General features: G+C 39.9%; 1 protein-coding gene across 6 annotated transcripts in view; it reads left to right on the forward strand.

Moving 5' to 3' along the window:
- The window catches only part of L3MBTL4 (L3MBTL histone methyl-lysine binding protein 4), a 462,348-nt gene that overhangs the window by 154,154 nt on the left and 289,021 nt on the right, over window positions 1–19,173 (forward strand). For 5 of the 6 annotated variants that reach the window (XM_054460568.2, XM_054460567.2, XM_054460572.1 and 2 more), the window contains 2 exons: window positions 16,808–16,912; window positions 17,978–18,113. In XM_054460568.2, the coding sequence (XP_054316543.1) occupies window positions 16,808–16,912; window positions 17,978–18,113 (241 nt within the window). Of the gene's footprint in view, window positions 1–6,115; window positions 6,203–16,807; window positions 16,913–17,977; window positions 18,114–19,173 lie in introns of those variants that run through there. The other variant, XM_054460571.2, reaches the window with a different exon arrangement.

Raw genomic sequence — 19,173 nt, forward strand, 5'->3', positions numbered from 1 at the left:
GATGGTTCATGTCAGCTTTCCAAGAAGGAGCATCAGACTAAACTCAATTTTATATTGACATTGTGCTTTTGACTATTAATGTTCATTTTCATTGCATAAATATTAGTATAATGTTGTTCAGGTCAGCCAGCTGAGATGGAACCCTTCAGCTTTTGACACCGAAATGTTGAAAATAAAACTTAATTCTATGCTTGGAAAACCCTAAAGATTCTGCCAAAAGGCTCCTGGGACTGATAAATGAATTCAGTAAAGTTTCAGGATACAAAATCAGTGTACAAAAGTCAGTAGCATTTCTATACAACAATAATGTTCAAGCTGAGAGAAAATCAAGAACACAATCCCAATTACAATAGGCACACACAGAGAAAAATATCTAGGAATACATTTAACCAAGAAGGTGAAAGATCTTTTCAAGGAGAACTACAAAACACGGCTAAAAGAAATCAAAGTTGACATAAACAACTAGAAAAACATTCCATGCTCGTGGGTGGGAAGAATCAACATCATTAAAGTGGCCATACTGCCCAAAGAAATCTATAGATTCAACATTATTCCTATCAAACTACCAATGTCATTTTTCACAGAACCAAAAAAACTTACTCTAAAATTCACAGGGAACTAAAAAAGAGCCCAAATAGTGAAAGCAATCCTAAGCAAAAATAACAAAGCCAGAGGCATCATATTACCTGACTTCAAACTATACTGCAAGGCTACAGAAACCAAAACAGCATGGTACTGGTACAAAAACAGATACGTAGAACAATGGAACAGAATAAAGAGCCCAGAAATAAAGCTGCACACGTACAGCCATCTTATCTTTGACAAAGTTGACAGAAAAAAAGCAATGGGGAAAGGACTCCCTATTCTATAAATGGTGCTGGGATAGCTGGCTAGCCATATACAGAAGATTAAAACTAGACTCCCTACCTTTCACCATATAGAAAAACTAAATCAAGATGAATTAATAATTTAAATGTAAGACCTCAAACTATAAGAGTTCTAAAAGAAAACCTAAGAGACACCATTCTCAACATTGGTCTTGAGAAAGAATTTATGACTAAATCCTCAAAAGCAATTACAGCAAAAACAAAATTTGACAACTGAGACCTAATTAAACTAAAGGGCTTCTGCACAGCAAAAGAAACCATCAACAGAGTAAAGAGACAACCTAAAAAATGGGAGAAAATATTCACAAACTATGCAGATGACAAAGATCTAATATATCCAGAATCTATAAGGAACTAGATTCAATAAGCAAAAACCAATTAACGCATTAAAAATGGGCAAAAGAAGAATGAAGGAGATGGAGAAGGAGAAAGGAGAAGAAAAAAGAAGAAAAAGCAAAAAATAAAAAATGGGCAAAAGACATGAACAGACACTTCTCAAAAGAAGACATACAAGTGGCCAACAAACATAAAAAATGCTCAACATCACTAATCATCAGAGAAATGCAAATTAAAAAATTAAAACCACAACGAGATACCATCTCACAGCAGTCAGAATGCTTATTATTATAAAGTCAAAAAACAACAGATACTTGCAAGGCTGCAGAGAAAGAAAGGCACATGGAGTTGCATGTTCATTGCAGGACTATTCACCATAGCAAAGACATTGAATTGACCTAGGTGCCCATCAGTGGTGTCATCCTCTTTCCATTGTTCTTGTTCTGTTTCTGACCCTGATCTGAGTGACTTCTCATGGGTTGGCTCTCTCCCAAATTATTCTTCTGTGGCCTTTGCAGTCCTGCCTGTGGCAAAACAAATTATGCAATTTTCCCAAGAGCTCAACACGTTGTTCCCTCCTCCCTGTGGCCAGGTGCATGCCTGCTTCCCCTGGGCACTCTGCCTCCTGGGTGCCCCTGTGCCACATCCACTTCTCCCTCAGGGTTCAGGCAGGCCTAGCCTACTCCAGCTCCAACCACTCCTTTCTTAACCTGTTTCCACTTGCATGCCCAACCCTCCCTTCTTGGCGATTTATGCAGTCACATCACTGCTATTTCCACTCTTGCTGCCTCAATAGGGTGTGTGTGCATGTGTGTCTGCTCACACTGTTCACCTCCTTCTGCTCCCTCCCCTCCTCCACCCTCTCCCACCCAGTCCTGTTCTCACCCTGGGACATTGCTTTGCCCACATGACAGTCCATCCACCTCCTAAGACCTTGGGTGCCTCCACGCCAGGAACCGGTGCCCCCTTTTCAGTTGAACCCATCTGCGTTCGTGAACACATGGCATAAGTCACAGTTGAACCTCCTCTGCAGTGGTAAACTTTAATCTCACCATCTGATTTTGTCCGCTGTCTTTCCAGACTTTTCTGTCGCTTATTCTTACAGCACCGCTTTTTCTTTTAAGACTTGTAGTTCCTTTGTTGTCTCCCTCCTGGCTTCACATCTTTCCAGCTCAGCCCAGTTCCTTCATGTCAGCCATGCTCTTGCCAGGATCTTCAGTCCCTTGCCTCCCTGCTGTCATCTCCCCATCCGTGCCCACCGCAATCCCAGCTCCTGACTAATGCATATTCACTGCCTAACTTCTCTACCCCAGGTGCCAAGCACTGCTGAGTAGGAACCATAAGGCCTTGCAGATAGCTGTGGCCCTGCAGATGCACAGCCTCAGCGTGCAGGCGTTGTCTGGCCGTCCTTCTGTGGTGTTAGTCTGGGCTCTCCCTGCTCCCTAGGAAAGCAGGTCTATGCTGGCAGGCATCTTTCCTCCCACCTGAAGCCTTCAGTCCCTTACTGCATGTGGTGAGACCTTCCACTGCCCCCTGCAGACCATCACTCAGCACACCTCTTCCTGCCTCTTTCCCCTGTGGTCCTGGAAGAAGTGTCCCTTCTCTTCAGCCTCCTGCACCTGTGCTCTGCATCCTTTCCATTCCTGCCTTTCTAGAGATCTTACTCCATCAGTTATCTCATGGCCTGCCTGTAAGTTGACGTTTTTTCTCTTTTGAACATTTCCTTTTAGAGCCAGGCGAGGTGGGTCACGCCTGTAATCCCAGCACTTTGGGAGGCCGAGGTGGGCGGATCACCTGAGGTCGGGAGTTAGAGACCAGCCTGACCAACATGGAGAAACCCTGTCTCTACTAAAAATACAAAATTAGCCGGGTGTAGTGGTGCATGCCTGTAATCCCAGCTGCTCCGGAGGCTGAGGCAGGAGAATCGCTTGAACCCGGGAAGCGGAGGTTGCGGTGAGCCGAGATTGCGCCATTGCACTCCAGCCTGGGCAACAAGAGCGAAACTCCATCTAAAAAAAAAAAAAAAAAAAAGAAAAGAAAAGAATATTTCCTTTTAGAATGCAAATATGCTTAAGTCTGTTGTCTGTTCCATCTTTATGAAAAAATAGTGTCCCTTGGTTCTGCATTTTCCTCCCTAACTCATCTTCTTAGTCCAGACTGGCTTCTTGAAATTTTAGACTGCATTTTCTCTTTCTGGATTTTTCTAACGTCCTTTCCCATCTCCAGCCTCCGCAACCTGACCTTTGGGTCAGTTCATCCAGCTCCTTAACTGCCATCCCACTGAGTCGCAACACAGCTCCTGCGCCCCCTCCCGGGTCTTTCTCCTGGTCTTCCCGCCTCCTCACCTGGAGGGCAGGCAGACCTCAGTACATCCAGACCTTTCAGCCCCGCTCGGTGGAGCCAGCTCCTGGGGCTCCCTGTCCCTGTGAAGGACCCTGTGCTCTGTTCCCCTGCAGCCAGCTTGTTCCGCCCTCTCCTCTTCGCTCTGTGTGCGTTTGGCAATCTAATCTGCTCCAGCTTTGCCTCATAATTGTTCTATTGCTACTCTCACTCCGTAGCACTACTGTCTTCATTTATGGTGCACCCTGGGTTTTTTTCCTCATGCATTTTTACAACAGTTCCTTAAGCGATTTTTCTCTGTCCAGGTTGGCCCCACCTTTCACCTTGCCTGCACGCTTTGCTGGAGGGATCTTTGTGAATTGTGGTTTCTCTGTTTATCAGTTGTGTACTTAACACCTCTGGCTGCTTTTTGTGCCATTCTGTGTGGTTACGTGTGGGTGTATTCTTAACATCTCTGGCTGCTTTTTGTGCCATTCTGCGTGGTTACGTGTAGGTGTATTTTGTCTCTCGGTGAAATTGCGATCTCCTGGAAGCCTGACTTGGGTTTCTTTCTTCTTGTTTTAGTTCCTCTCTGCCCTCTGGTTCCCGGGAGAGGTTCGTATTGTTTGCTGGTGCTTTTACCTGCGCTGCCTCAGTAAGCCCTCCACTGCTTCCCCTCACTGTGTGGAGGCACCTCCCTGACTCTTAGTTGATTTAACTGAAAACAGCAGATAATATCACCTACTTCTCAGGGAGTTTCCTGAAGAATTCCACATTGTGTATATCGAGTGTCCGGCATACTACAGTGTCTGGCATATAGATGACTTTCTTAAATACAAGTGGTTCTTAAAATCACTCTTTCTCTTGTCCCTTGCTTTTCTCACAGCCTTTTCTCAGCCCCTCTTGGTAGCCCTGTGTACTCTGACCACCGACCCCCCGTTTATTCAGAACACTAGCCCAGCCTGGCCTCCGCAGACCTTGTCCTTGCCAGAACTTGCCTAGGTTCGACCACAGTCCTCTATCCTTCCAGCCTGGCCTGCCCACGGCGGGTGTTCCTGTCTCAGTCTCCCGATCTGCACTTAAGAGTGGGTGCCCAGCGGGAAACCCACTGTCCTTGGAGCAGAATCCTTAGTGGGTCACGTTGTTCCCAGCCTCCTCTCTCCTGCCTGATGACTCACCAACTTTATTCATGATGAAAATAGAAGTGGTTCCTCATTTCATCCCCTTTCGCTCTAAACAAGGCACAGTCGTGGCGTTCCCACCTCCCCCCACTTTCTTGTCCTGCTCTACCTCCTTCCCCTCTTCATAGCTATTATTATAATCTACTATGATTTCAGAAAGAAATACTTTATGTCCTGAAAAGGAAATTCCAGCCTTCTGCAGGATGATAGGGTTGCATTTATTTTTGGGAGGGGCTGGGGGTTGTTGGAGGAACAGAGACATCTTCCTGGTTTAACCTCCTAATTGTCCTAGAAACAAGAAAGCCTTATTTGAACACATTTCTATTCTCTCTCTGTCTTCGTTACTTGAAATTTAAGTAAAGGGAATTCACCCTACCCCAAATTTAAGTTCTTCACCTATGCCTGAATTATATTTTAAAAATGGAATTTTTCTATCTATGCCTATACATTAAATAGAATCTGGAAGACATGCACATGTGCATTTTGTTTTTGATAGCCTGAATTTGTATTTAGCCCTGCAGGTGCAGGAAGATTGTTCTGTGGAAATTCCTATTTGTTAAAACTCCTTGTGAAACTTTGAGATACCCAGAAGCTTTCCAGCCAAAAGAGTTTAGTCAGATACCAAGTGTTTGTGCTGTCAACATGGTTCCAAATTACTTGACAGTCACTGAGAATACTATCACTGTTTTAATGTAGATGCTTCTTAGTACTTTAAATATTAATCATAAGCCAAATGATGACCATGTCTGGCTTTTTAGTACTTTTATAAAATGCAGTGAAATACTTTATGCATTCTGATATGCTTGGAACCAAATTATAGCCTGAGTCTGTATCCTCTTTTTGATTGCCTAAACTGTTTGCTTGTCTACCTATTCTTTTTTTTTTTTTTGCCTTTTATATGTATTTTGTTGCCTCCAGTTTTAAGGTAACTTCATTGGTATTTAACAGTACTCCCAGGGGGGAAAAAAAGCATTTTTTGAAAGAATACTGTGTGCATTATATTGAGATGTTTGGTTGGAGTTTAAATCACAAGGCATATCGAGACCAAAGAAGGAACTGTATTTTAAAAATAGAGTGTGGCCTTGTGACATGAAGTCATTTAAGATGATTAATTGCTGGGGCTCTGAAGGGCAGAAAGAATTCCCATTCGTGTTCATTCCCCATAGTTTCTAAAGGTCTAAGTTCTGGGGCAGAATTGAAGATACATCCTGATGTGGTTCAGATGCTTTTCCCACATTTATAATCTGTGTCTCTGAAATGGTGATTGAAAGTACCAGGGCTGCTGGGAAATAGTTGAGCAGATCTGAAGTCTGGAACCAGACAGTCAGATCAGGACTGCTTTTTAGTTCCTGGTAGGGGTATGAAACACTTGTAACAGGCTGCTTATCTGCAGTTCCAGCTGGAAGCTGAATGTCAAGTTCAGAGCTCTTCAGAAGGAGGAGAAATTAAAGAGGAAAATGGTGGCATTCGGAATCAAGGGTAGACACGACTTCTTGTTTAGTTAAAGGAAATATGTATTAGAAATATCCCTGTCTATTTTCTCTGGGAAGAGTTTAGTCATTGGGGGAAAAATATGTGAGTTTATTGTTTTAGACACTAGACTCAGGATTTGTGGAATCAATTCGGTGACGGCCAGTGAATTATCAAACAATTTGAGAAGTTATTTTAAAAAGTTCTTTCTGTGCAGTCCTGTATTATGAATGGTGTGGATTCTTTTTCTTTGTTCATAAATGATCTTTGCTGGTCTAAGTTTGCCTAGACCTAGTAGTGTTTTATCTGCTCCGGTACGTGCTTTGTTTTTGTTTCTGAGACCATAATTCAGTCAGTGGTTAGGATGCACATTAAAATGTTTATTGTGCAGCCAAATTTCTTACTATCAGTAGCTTCTGGGCAAATGAGGATTTTGCAATTGAAATTCTAGCAGAATGGATTCACAAAAAGCCAATACGAACTGCATTCACTTAACTTATTAAAGTATATTTTTGTTGAGCCCTGAGTTCTGTTTCTCTATTTGAAGAATGCCTCTTGCTATAATCTTGGCAGCAGTTTAGGATCCTAAGTTCAGAATTAATCTATGAAAAATGTCCAAAATAACAAGGAAGTAGTCTCTAAAATGAAAGTTTAAAAATACACAGTCAGCCATCCTTCACTGCCATCTTAACTGCAGCTTTGTAGCAAGTTCTGTTTAATTATGTAGGTGATGATTTTCCCCATCAGCCAAACAAATAGATGGTAAAAAAAAAAAAAAATTAAAAAAAGGTGTCACTTTGAAAAAGCAGAATTTGAAGCATGCCTTGCTGCCTGGCCTGTATCCCCATGATGAACAACTGCAGTGAACTGCTGTGTTCTGCTTACTGAAGTCTTCCAAATGCGTATTATTTAGTCAGTGGGTTGATTAATGACAAATCCCCTTGAAGGGTAGCCATGTGGCTCTTAATCTGTTTTTGGGTCTTAGACTTCTTTGAATATCTAATGAAAGCTATTGATAATATCCTCAGGGAATTAGGGTATCCTTAGGGAATAATAATATCCTTGGGGAAATGCTTATATCCATTTGCACCCAAAATTTTGTATAAAATTCAAGAGGATTCTGGAATGCCCGAAGACATCATGAACCCCACTCTGACTCCACTATTAAAAACAGCTATATTAAGGTGTAGTCTGAGCAAGAATAGAAAAAGAGGCAAATGTGTATATGTGGTGAGTGTGTGTGTGTATTAATGTATATAATATTTTAAGTTCTCTGTTTTCTGTGATTAAAACAAGAGAAAGCCAGAAGAAAATCTAACATTCTTGCTAAGTGCCACTGTTAACTCAAGTAAAAATCATAAAGTTTCTCAAGGAAAAAGCAAGGAAGGAGCTTCATAACCTCTCATAGTCTTCCATTGTCTTGCAGTAAATAGACTTTTATGATGAAAAGATTTATTGCAAGGTTCCTGGAAGAACATTGGAGCTGTAATAATGCAACAGAAAGTTGGAAGGATGCAGCCTGTTGTTCATGAGCTTCCCAGGAAGTCTTTGAAAGTGTTGATAGATATCATTACCATTATCAAGGTGAAAATTAGCATTATGGAAAATTTGACAATTTATTTCAAGACTGAAATGTGGGCACCACCTTAAAATCCTCTGCCTCCCTTGTCCTCTGCCTCCAGCCAGGCATCAGGCACTGCCCATTTTACCCCCTAAGTATGTACTGAATCTGGCCACTTCCCCCATTCCCAGTCCTACTTCCACTGGCTGAGGTCCTCATTATCACTTGTCAAGGCTGTTGCAACTTTCTAAATGTAATAGAACTTGGCAATTAAGTGCACAGGCCAAGGTTTGAATTTGAATTCCAGGTTTTGTATTGACCAGTGTGCAAACAGAGCAATTTGTGAACAACTGTGAGCCTTAGTTATTCATGTGTGAAATGGGGATTGTCATAGTTCCAATATAGGGTTTTTTGTCTGTTTGTTTGTTTGTTTGTTTTGAGACGGAGTCTTGCTCTGTTGCCAGGCTGGAGTGCAGTGGTGTGATCTTGGCTCACTGCAACCTCTGCCTCCCAGGCTCAAGCGATTCTCCTGCCTCAGCCTCTTGAGTAGCTGGGACTACAGGTGCACACCACCACACCCAGCTAATTTTTGTATTTTTAGTAGAGATGGGGTTTCACCACGTTGGCCAGGATGGTCTTGATCTCTTGACCTCGTGATCTGCCCGCCTCGGCCTCCCAAAGTGCTGGGATTACAGGCGTGAGCCACCGCACCCGGCCCCAGGGGGTTTTAAGGCTTAAGTAGTTGACTTAGACACTGTAGATGGCATATGGCCGATTCTTAATTATTGGCAGATACTTAAAGCCTTTTCAACATCTTCTACTTCTAGTCTTGCCACCTTTCTAATCAGTTTCCCACACCGCTGCTAATAAGATGCAAGAATATTTTTTGCATCTTTTGCTGGTGCTTTATCAATTAAGAATGAAATAAAATTTTCTTAGCAGGACATATGAGTCTTATCATGGCCTGCGTCCTGCCTGCTCATTTAGATCACCATCACTTGATTACGTGTATGTGTTGATTTTTTAAGAATTACTATGTCATTTAACATTTTTAACAAGACAGAAGGGTATAAAAATAAAGGGGGTCTCTCTCTGTCTGTTCTCCTCTCTAGAGGAACCACTCAAAATAATCTGATGTAAATATTTCCAGATCTGTAGATATGCAGTTACATAGATATGTAAATCATGTTTATATAAATAGCTGTTTTTTTTTTATAAAAAATGACAACACACCATATGCTTATCTTATACTTGCTTGATATTGATTATGGCTGTCATTCTGCCTCGGCAGATCCAGTGATGTGTCTTGCTTTTTTCTTTTTTCTGAGACAGAGTCTTGCTCTGTCACCGAGGCTGGAGTGCAGTGGTGCGATCTTGGCTCACTGCAACCTCTGCCTCCCGGGTTCAAGCAATTCTCCTGCCTCAGCCTCCCAAGTAGCTGGGATTACAGGTGCCCACCACCATGCCCGGCTAATTTTTAGTATTTTTAGTAGAGATGGGGTTTAGCCATGTTGGCCAGGCTCTTCTTGAACTCCTGACCTCAGGTGATCCACCCACCTTGGCCTCCCAAAGTGCTGGGATTGCAGGCGTGAGCCACCGTGCCCGGCCTGTTTTGCTTTTTTTGAACAGCTGCATTGTATTCCATGGTCATGTCTATTACTTCTCCATCTAAAAGTATTTTTGTATATGATATTGTGGTGGGAATCTACCTTAATCGTTCTTTCCAAATTGGTAGTCATGTGTTCTGATGCCATCTTCTTTGCTCTGCAGTGTGCAGTGCTACCTTTATTTATATGAAATCCCCACATTTAGGAATACCTTTCATAGACTCCCCTTGGCACTGTTTTCACACTTTTGGCAGCTGGGGATTACTTAATGGCCATAGGTGGTACATATTCGACCACCAATTTTAGATATTTGATACATTTATTATATTTATAATTATGAAATAAAAAGTTAAAAATTATGAAGTCTTTAATTAGCAAGGGGGATGGTGATGCTAATAACTTTTGGTAATATTCTAGCATCCAGACCAATCACTCAAACAGGAAAGCCAGATACACTTACACTGTGGCCTTGGGCATATCATCTGTAAAATGTGCATAATAACACTTACGGCGTAGAGTTTTTATGATGATTTAATGTGTTAATATTTGTAAGTACTTAAAACAGTATCTGGCACAATGTTAAAAGGCATCTATGTATGGCTTGATAAAGGACAGCTTAGGCTGTATAACTATTCCTTCTCAATCTTATATTTTTCCTTTCTCTCACTGAGACAGTTGTATCTAACCATTCTAGGTTTCTGGCTACAACAGCAAGTGTTTGGCGGTTTCTCACACAGTTCTCAATCATGCTGTTTATTCAGACCAAACATAAACTCAGATTCCTTTTGCTTCATCAAATGCAGAGTCGACAAGACTCTCACACTCAAAACCTTGCAGGTTGATTCTCCCCACTTTAGCGAAGCCTGCAAGGGCCTTCCTAACTTTCTCTTTGGTTGTATTCATCTTGGAAAATACTTCTTCATGTTCTCTTCTGTAGCATTTGAATTATTTTTGACATTACTGATAAGATGATTGATTTTTTTTTCCATCGAGTGAAGAAAGTCATCAAATTTTGTCAAAGAGTTAAATTCTCTGTGGTCAAGCTGTTTATATCACCGTTCGCCTATGTAAGACTTCCTCATATTTCACCCTTCAAATTTAAAATAGTGACATTTTGTCCCCCAAGGGACACTTTGGAACAATTTTAGATGTGGAAGATGTTGCTGAGATAAACCACTTGAGCATGCTGCTGAATTCATGGCAAAGGCCTTTGTGTAGTAAGAAATTTTGTTTTTGTCATCTGCATATAAAATTCCTCCTGTGAACATCTTTCCCTTTGAGAGCCATGGTGTGAAGGTTTAGAAATCAGTGGCCTGAGGTCCTTGCCCAGTTCTTTGTATAACATGTTAAAATGTGTGCCTCGGTGGCCAGGATTTGATCGCAGGCCCAATTTCCCCCACCTCTCCAATGCTGAATTAAAAGAAGGAAAATATTGTTGACCTCCTACCCGTGCCTTTGAATAAACTAGAATATTGAGGGGCATTCAGTTGGAATCTCGCAGTTACATCACTTGAGTGCTCTTCTGTGATACACCCCTAGCTGATGCTCTGCTAGCACTGATGGCCACAGACCTTCCCGATTCTGTTGTGGTTCACAGAATAATCATGACAAAGCATCATCTATTCGATCTCATAATGTGGAGTGGATGGCACACACATATAATAATTATTGCTTTTAGGAATTTCGCCAGTAGCTTGTCTTCAGTTTCTCCAGGCATGGTGATGGTGTTTTGTTTGTTTGTTTGTTTTGTTTTTTCCTCACGTTATGGCTCATTTTACAAGCATTTTAAATAATAGTATATAATTTGTACCTGCTTTTGTCAAGAGGCGTGGAACTTCGAATAATGTTTCTTTTCCTTTATTAGTGACAAAATAAATCAATTTCATATGAGAAAATGTTATTTTGTGGCTTTTTGGGAGAAGAAAATGACAAAGCAAAACACCTTAACTTTTGTCCTCAAGAGCACTGGCGCTTCTTTGGAAATGTCCTTGGGGCCTTCCATGGCCTCTAGCCAGGTTTCGTTTTGCCTGTTTAGTTGCCACTTCTGTCCCTTTATGTGGAACACACAGCTGGCAGGTTTTCACAAGACACAGGTCCTTAGTTGTACTTGTCTACTAAACTGGCTGTGTGACCTAGAGAAAGTTTATTCACCCTTCTGGGCTTGAGTCGATCTGTAAGTTTTTCCAGGTCTCTGAACCTTATGATTTTTTTATGACTGAATTTAATGGGCTTATTGTTTGCTTTAAGTATGTAACTCTAGTTATCTTTTCTTACCATAAAATATAATCTTATAAGCACAGTATCAATTATATTAATGAAACATAAGATTTTTAAAAAGGAAAAAATTTTTAAAATCTGTCAGGTCATGAATAAACCATTTAACAGAGAAGAGAGACTGATGAAAGGCAGTGATATTTCTCACTAAATGTTGCCTTTCAGATTGTTAAAATGAACGTTTTATTTTTTATTTGAAACCCTCCAAGAAATGCTGAGTCTGTTTTAGCTATGTAGTGTTACTTGCAACATTATGGAAAGCTCCCAAATGTTCCATTGGGAAACCAATTTGAAAGGCTGACAAGAGTAACATTGATCATCTTCACTTCTGGCTGGGAAGTATTGTCAATGTCTCAAATTTATCAGTCACGTGTGATAAGACAGTATAGTTTGCTCAACATAACACTGTTTCCTCCCCACCTCTAATTTTGTAGTGTTTCAGTTTTGTTAAAACATGAACAATGTTCTTTCAGTTTCTATGGCTTCTTAAGTTTCCTCTCAGCATTAGTAATATTCTCTCCCTGTGGTCTACCTTTTTCTTTGCATTTTGTCAGCGTTGTGTGCATGTGTATTTGTATATGTGTATGGCACTTTTGAAGTTAACCGAGAAATTTCAAAGCAGTGAACAGGAGGTAGTCACACACAACTTGTTAAATACAATCTGCTGGAAAACATAGTAGATGTGAGAAGAAGGCTGGGAGAGTTAAACACACACATGACATTTATTTTTGTAGAAATAAAATATTCCTGAGAAATCATTCATTCTTGCCATTTCATTTTGGGGTTTGTCATCTTTTAAGTTTTTCCTTAGAAGCTTCTAAAATGATCTCAGAATGTAAGAAAAATTTAACGATATTTTACAAGCCAATTCATAGGTTTTACAATTATTCCATGCTTGTATAAAAAAGGCTTGCATCCAAGTATAGAAGAAGGTTGAATGAGCTGGGGTACCTATACACAGTGGAGTACAATGCAGCTGTGAAAAAGAGTACGTGTAATAGTTGGGAATGGACATGGAGTGGTTTCCAAGAGACATTAGTAATGCAAAAAGCCATGTGCAAAAGAGCATGTGTAGTATGCTACCTTTTGTGTGAGAAAGAAGGGGAAATACGAAAAACCTACATATAACTGCTTATCTTTACAAAAAGAAGCTTCAGAAGCATAAACAAGAAAACAGTGAAGTTGGTGACCTCCACGAGGTGGTGTGAGGGAGTGCGGTGGATAGAATATGGGAGGAAGAGATACATTTTTGAGTAACTTTTGCTAATTTTAACTTTTGGAAGCATGTTAATATTCTACATATTTGAAAAATCATTAAGAACTGAAAGCAAATTGAACAAATTTGAACTCAATTGTATTTCAAATGGATATTGTAACTTTACTGAAGAGAGAACAAATAGGAACCCAAGTAGTTCACGAGCACAGTTTTTAACTATATGCTCCATTCTTGGATGACACAGGAGGGAGGGAAAATTACAAAGAAATCTTGAACTTTTAAAATAGGTTTTCTTATTATGACAGTATGGGTAAAACTGTTCTGAAACTGTAAGAGACCCCGTAGAATTTGGTAAATGAATAAATGTGTCGACTTTGTTCAAGGAGAAACACAAAGTGGAGGCAGGAGGGCAGAACAAACCTTTTGGGGAGGGATTAGACTTAGACATATCTGTTTGAACTTATGATTTATAAAATATATATGTATGTTTGTATGGGTATACATGTGCACATGTCTATGTGTGAATGTACATATATGTGCATTTTGTATGTAACTAGTGAAGAAATTGGACAACACTGTGATTAAATGATCAAAACTACCATCACAGTGAGGGACAGAGAGACATCATGTGCCTCTGGATGTGATACCCTGAGAAGGACACAACACATCCATGTAGTATTCTGGCAAAAAAAATACCACCTGAATCAAATCTTGAGGAAGCATCAGACAGACCCAAAATGAGGAATGTTCTAGTCAAAAAATCAGAGGAAGGGCCTGTAATCCCAGCACTTTGGGAGGCCGAGGCACGTGGATCACCTGAGGACAGGAGTTCTAGACTAGCCTGGCCAACATGGTGAGACCCTGGCTCTATTGAAAAAATACAAAAAAAAAAAAAAAAAAAAAATTAGCCGGGCATGGTGGCGCACACCTGTAATCCCAGCTACTCGGGATGCTGAGGCAGGAGAATCGCTTGAACCTGGGAGCCAGAGGTTGCAGTGAGCTGAGATGGCACCATTGCGCTCCAGCCTGGGTGACAGAGCGAGACTCCATCTAAAAAAAAAAAAAAAAAAATCAGATGAGGGGAAAGTCTGCATTCTTAAAAATATGTCAGTACTATACAAGACAATGACACAGTATGGGAAAAGTTTCTGATTAAAGAAGACTGAAGAGGCTCGTCAACTTGTAACATCCGACCCTAGACTGGCTCCTGCTTTGCAGGCGGTGTGTGGGGGTGAATGTTGGAAAGTATATTGTTGGATAAATGGACATAATTGGAATATGAATGGAAGATTAGAAAAAGTATTGTATAAATGTTAAATTTACAGTTAATAACTGAGTTATGGTTTTGTAAGAGAATATTCTATTCTTAGGGAAAATACACTACTCTTAGGGAAAATTATTTTGGGGTAAAGGGCCTTCAAAATGTTCAGAAAAAAATTTATATCCATACGTTTCTCTATCTGTGTATATGCTCACGGAGACATATGAGAGATGGAGTAAGTACAAATGGTAAAGCAAAGCAGGTGAAATGTAGCAATGAGTGAATCTAGGCAAAGTCTATCTATACATGTGCTCTCTACACTGTCTTGTTGTTGCAACTTTTAAATTTCCCAGTGGAATAATTTTTTTTTTTTTAGTTGGAGTTTCACTCTGTCATCCAGGCTGGAGTGCAGTGGCCCAATCTTGGCTCACTGCAACCTCCGTCTCTTGGGTTCAAGCGATTCTCCTGCCTCAGCCTCCAGAGTAGCTGGGATTACAGGCACACACCATCACACCTTGCTAATTCTTGTATTTTTAGTAGAGATGGGGTTTCGCCATGTTGGCCAGGCTGGTCTCCAACTCCTGACCTCAGGTGATCCACCTGCCTTGGCCTCCCAAAGTGCTGGGATTACAGGTGTGAGCCAATGTGCCCAGCCCCTGGAATAATTTTTAAAAAGAATAAATTTTAACCCCAAAATAGGCATTCAGATGTTAAGCAATATTAAATAATAATACAATCGGTGATTAAATGCAGCTCTAGATCTAATAGATCTAGGTTCTAGTCATCATTTTCCATTAGTATATGATTATTTGCAATTAACAATAAACTGACTAGTAATGGTGAATCTGTTCAAAACTGTGTGCTTAAAGAAAATAATGATGAATTGGAGCAAATTAGGAAGTCTGCTGTGAAAATATTACAGTAAAAATAGCCATAAACACTTAAAGGTATCTAGAAATAAATATAGCAAAGTATTTTGGCAGTTTTATGTGAAAATTGAAAAACACTTTTGAGAGATAAAAATGATTAGATCAAATGGGAGAGAGAACAAGTTTCTGAATTTAAAAAACTTAATATGGAAATGATTGCTTTCTAAATAGAAAGACTCATTATAAGCAAATAAAACTGTGTGATATAGGCAAATACGTCAATGAAACGTAAGAGAGGGGTCAGAAATAAGACCTACAAGTATGTAGAAACCATATATGACAGAGCTGACTTTGCCAATCAATTCAAGTATGGACTATTCAAAACGCTTTTCTTGAATGATTTGTTTTCCATGTGAAAAAAGTAGGCCTCTACCTGACACCATAGAAAACTCAATTTCAATTGTACTACAAATTTAAATATGAAGAAAGAAACTTCAACAGTTCTTAAAAAATACTAGGGACAGTTGCAGTGGCTCACACCTATAATCTTAGCACTTTGGGAGGCTCAGGAGGGTGGATCATTTGAGGTCAGGAATTCAAGACCAGCCTGGCCAACATGGTGAAACTCCGTCACTACTAAATATACAAAAATTAGCCAGGCCATAGTGGTGCGCACTTGTAACCCCAGCTACTTGGGAGGCTGAGGCAGGAGAATTGCTTGAACCTGGGAGGCGGAGGTGGCAGTGAGCTGAGATCATGTCACTGCACTGCAGTCTGGGTGACAGAGTGAGACCTTGTCTCAGAAAAAAAAAAAAAAAAAAAAGGAAAATACCTATGTAGCTTCAGAATTAAGAAGGATTTCATAGGCTGGGTATGTAGAATGTATAGAAAATAATTGATATATTTTACTACATTAAAATTATAAGTTTATCTGCAACAAAGTCACTGTAAACACAGTGAAGAGCCAAGTCACAGACTAAGAGTAGGTAATCCATATAATAAAGTGATGTTATCCAGGGTACAGGAAGGAAAAATGGGCAAAAGGAATAAATGGGAAGTTCATAGGACACACAACTTCATGGAGGTACTATTTCAAAGCATATTAGCATAATGAAACCATCCTTGAGCACTAACTACATATAAGAACAGTCTTCCATCTTTAGCCACATCACTGAGCTTCTAAACTATACAGTAAGTTCTTTCAAAAAATTCTTATTTGGGCTGGGCGTGGTGGCCTGTAATCCCAGCACTTTGGGAGGCCAAGGCGGGTAGATCACGAGGTCAGGAGTTCAAGACCAGCCTAGCCAAGATGGTGAAACCCCGTCTCTACTAAAACTGCAAAAATTAGCTGGGCGCAGTATGTAATCCCAGCTATTCGGGAGGCTGAGGCAGGAGAATCACTTGAACCCAGGAGATGGAGGTTGCAGTGAGCCAAGATCGTGCCAATACACTCTCCAGCAAGAGTCCATCTCAAAAAAAAATTCTTATTTGATTTATGTTTTTGACAAATTATAATCATATATAACCCTGGGGTAGCCAGTGATGTTATGCTGTATGTACACAGTGTGGAATGATTGAATCAAGCATACTCACACATCCATCACCTTAAATACTTACCATTTATTCCTCCTTTCTAACTGCCACTTTGTACCCTTTGACCAGCATCTCCCCATTCCCTCAACTTCCAGCCTCTGGTAGACACCATTCTACTCTCTGTTTCTATGAGTTCAGTTGTTTTAGACTTCACCTAGAGGTGACACCAAATATTTTAATATAAAACTGTGACAAAATCTCAGTGGCTAATGTTATGTCGTGAAATTTTGTAGGATCAGTCCTTTCCAGAGCATGAAAATGGTTTTCAGATTGGAATGAGATTAGAAGGCGTTGATCCCCGACATCCATCGGTATTCTGTGTGCTTTCTGTAGCGGAGGTAAGAGGTAGTGTTACTGTCTTGGGCTAATTGCCTAGTGACAGAAAGATAATTTTCTAGAAAATAACACATTTGTTTGATATTTATTATGAACAAGTTCCAGTGCATTATGGATTTATTTTAGTCAGCGATGGGTGAAACTATGTTTCTTAGTGAATTTTTTTCCTTCTCTGAAGATGAATTTTCTAATAAGTCCTTCATCAACTAGCATTTATTCTTGACTTAATTGGTAAATAATTTTCATTTGAGGTTGCTAACAATCTGTGAATCCCAGTGGTTTTTTTTAACCTATTAACAGAGACGTACTTATACACATTTTAGCTGAACTAATGAGAAATGTGTACGAATAATATTAATGCATATGAATTATATATTTATATAAATACATTCACTTTATGAAAATTATTTAGAGTGGAGAGCTCCTGATGAATGGCTTATAAAATGTAATACTTAACTAAACATATTATTAAATCCATAAAAGATCTTTATATTTCTGATAGCATTGAACATAACAGTCACATTTATTTACTTTACTGATTGATTATAGCTATTAAAGTCTATAATCCACATGTCTAGAGGATGTATTTCTCAGACCATTTTATTATTCTGTTTATTGAGTGTGCTGGATACGTATGTTAGAGTTGAAACAGGCCATGCCTATTTTAGTTTTGCTTTGTACTTTAGCTTACACTGTCTTGGAATATGAATCCAGGCCAGAGGGCAGAAGATAGGGTTGCTGAAGGGGATATTTGACAGGTATTGAATTAATAAATAAACCAGTTAATTAATGAATACATAAACTGACCCTCAGATTCCTAGATTGGGTAAAACGGTCACTATTTTGCAGAATGCACTAGATACCTGTAAGACGGGGTCTAATTTCATTACCATTTTGTCTTAATCAGAGGTCATCCATAAATTTATTCTTTAATGGAAACATTTGGATAGAAGGGTTGGCTCTTATATGTTGATAGTACTGACAAAATATATGAATATTTTGTGAATTTTGTGTCTACTCCAAATATATGACACTTAACGAATGATTGTAAACTTTCTATCTTGCAGGTTTGTGGTTACCGTCTAAGACTTCATTTTGATGGTTATTTAAGTTGCTATGATTTTTGGACCAATGCTGGTTCCCCTGACATTCATCCAGTAGGGTGGTGTGAAAAGACCAAACATGAATTGCACATCCCTAAGGGTAAGCCAGGATACATTTACCAACTGGAAAGAGAATCAATTGGTATTTCACTTATATTTTAACAATATTTTATGAAATTCTAACAAGAGATCCTGGTGTGGATTGATTTCCAAAATGAAATTGTGTTCCATAAAGAGTGGTAAGACTATAATGGTACCATTTTTAGAAGTAAATGTCTTTAAAGAAAAGCATAAATGACTATTTAGGTCAAATATTCTGATAATGTACAGAGGGCAGAAATAAAATATTATGAAAGCATTTTATTTTATTTTATATAAAGTTTATTAAACCTTATAAGGAGTGCAGACTAATATGTAAATCATGGTTGAAATGAAATATCTAATCAATGATACTGCAAGATGAGGAAGCGATTCACTGTAAATAATTTGTTTCAGACTTAGGAATCACAGAAAACAAAGAACTATGAAAAAAATCACTATTTTCTTTTGATGGGAATGAAAAATATTGTTTTGTTATGTGCTAGAGGAATCTGGGCCAGGCAGATGTGACCAAAACCTTTTCGATTTGCTGTGTGCAAGTGAGGTGGGGATGTGGTCAAGGATGACGCTGATGGGCTCATATCTTTGCACAGCAAACTTCTGTACACTGTCTCTGGCTTGGATGTCAGGTTGTTCGATGACTGTGGCAACTTCTGGAGTCAGTATACAGTCCTTTATTCCTAGTTACCCACTCAGGGTGTCCCTTGGGATCCTCCCCTGAGGCTGATGGCAGAGTCCTTGAGGTTGCTGGTTTGGAGGAGGCTGGTGACAGGCTACAGGCTCATTCATTCAGTAGGTATTTATGGAGCCCTTACCACGTAAGGCAGTGAGGGCCAGCAGCAAGTAAAGCAATGTCTCTATCTCCACGGGACTTCATTTCAGAGGAGAAGGATAATGGCGGTGGCTGCAGGGACACTCTTTCAGAAAGCATGGGGGAGAAAGGCCTCTCTGTGGACATAATGTTCCAAAGAGACGTGGGTGAAATGAGAGAGGAAGCAGTGTGGTGTCTGGGTAAGCCCTCCAAGGGAAGAACAGGAGCAGGCGCCGGGGCAGGAGTGTGC

This window comes from Pongo pygmaeus, chromosome 17 (genome assembly GCF_028885625.2).
Source record: "Pongo pygmaeus isolate AG05252 chromosome 17, NHGRI_mPonPyg2-v2.0_pri, whole genome shotgun sequence".
Lineage (NCBI taxonomy): Eukaryota > Metazoa > Chordata > Mammalia > Primates > Hominidae > Pongo > Pongo pygmaeus.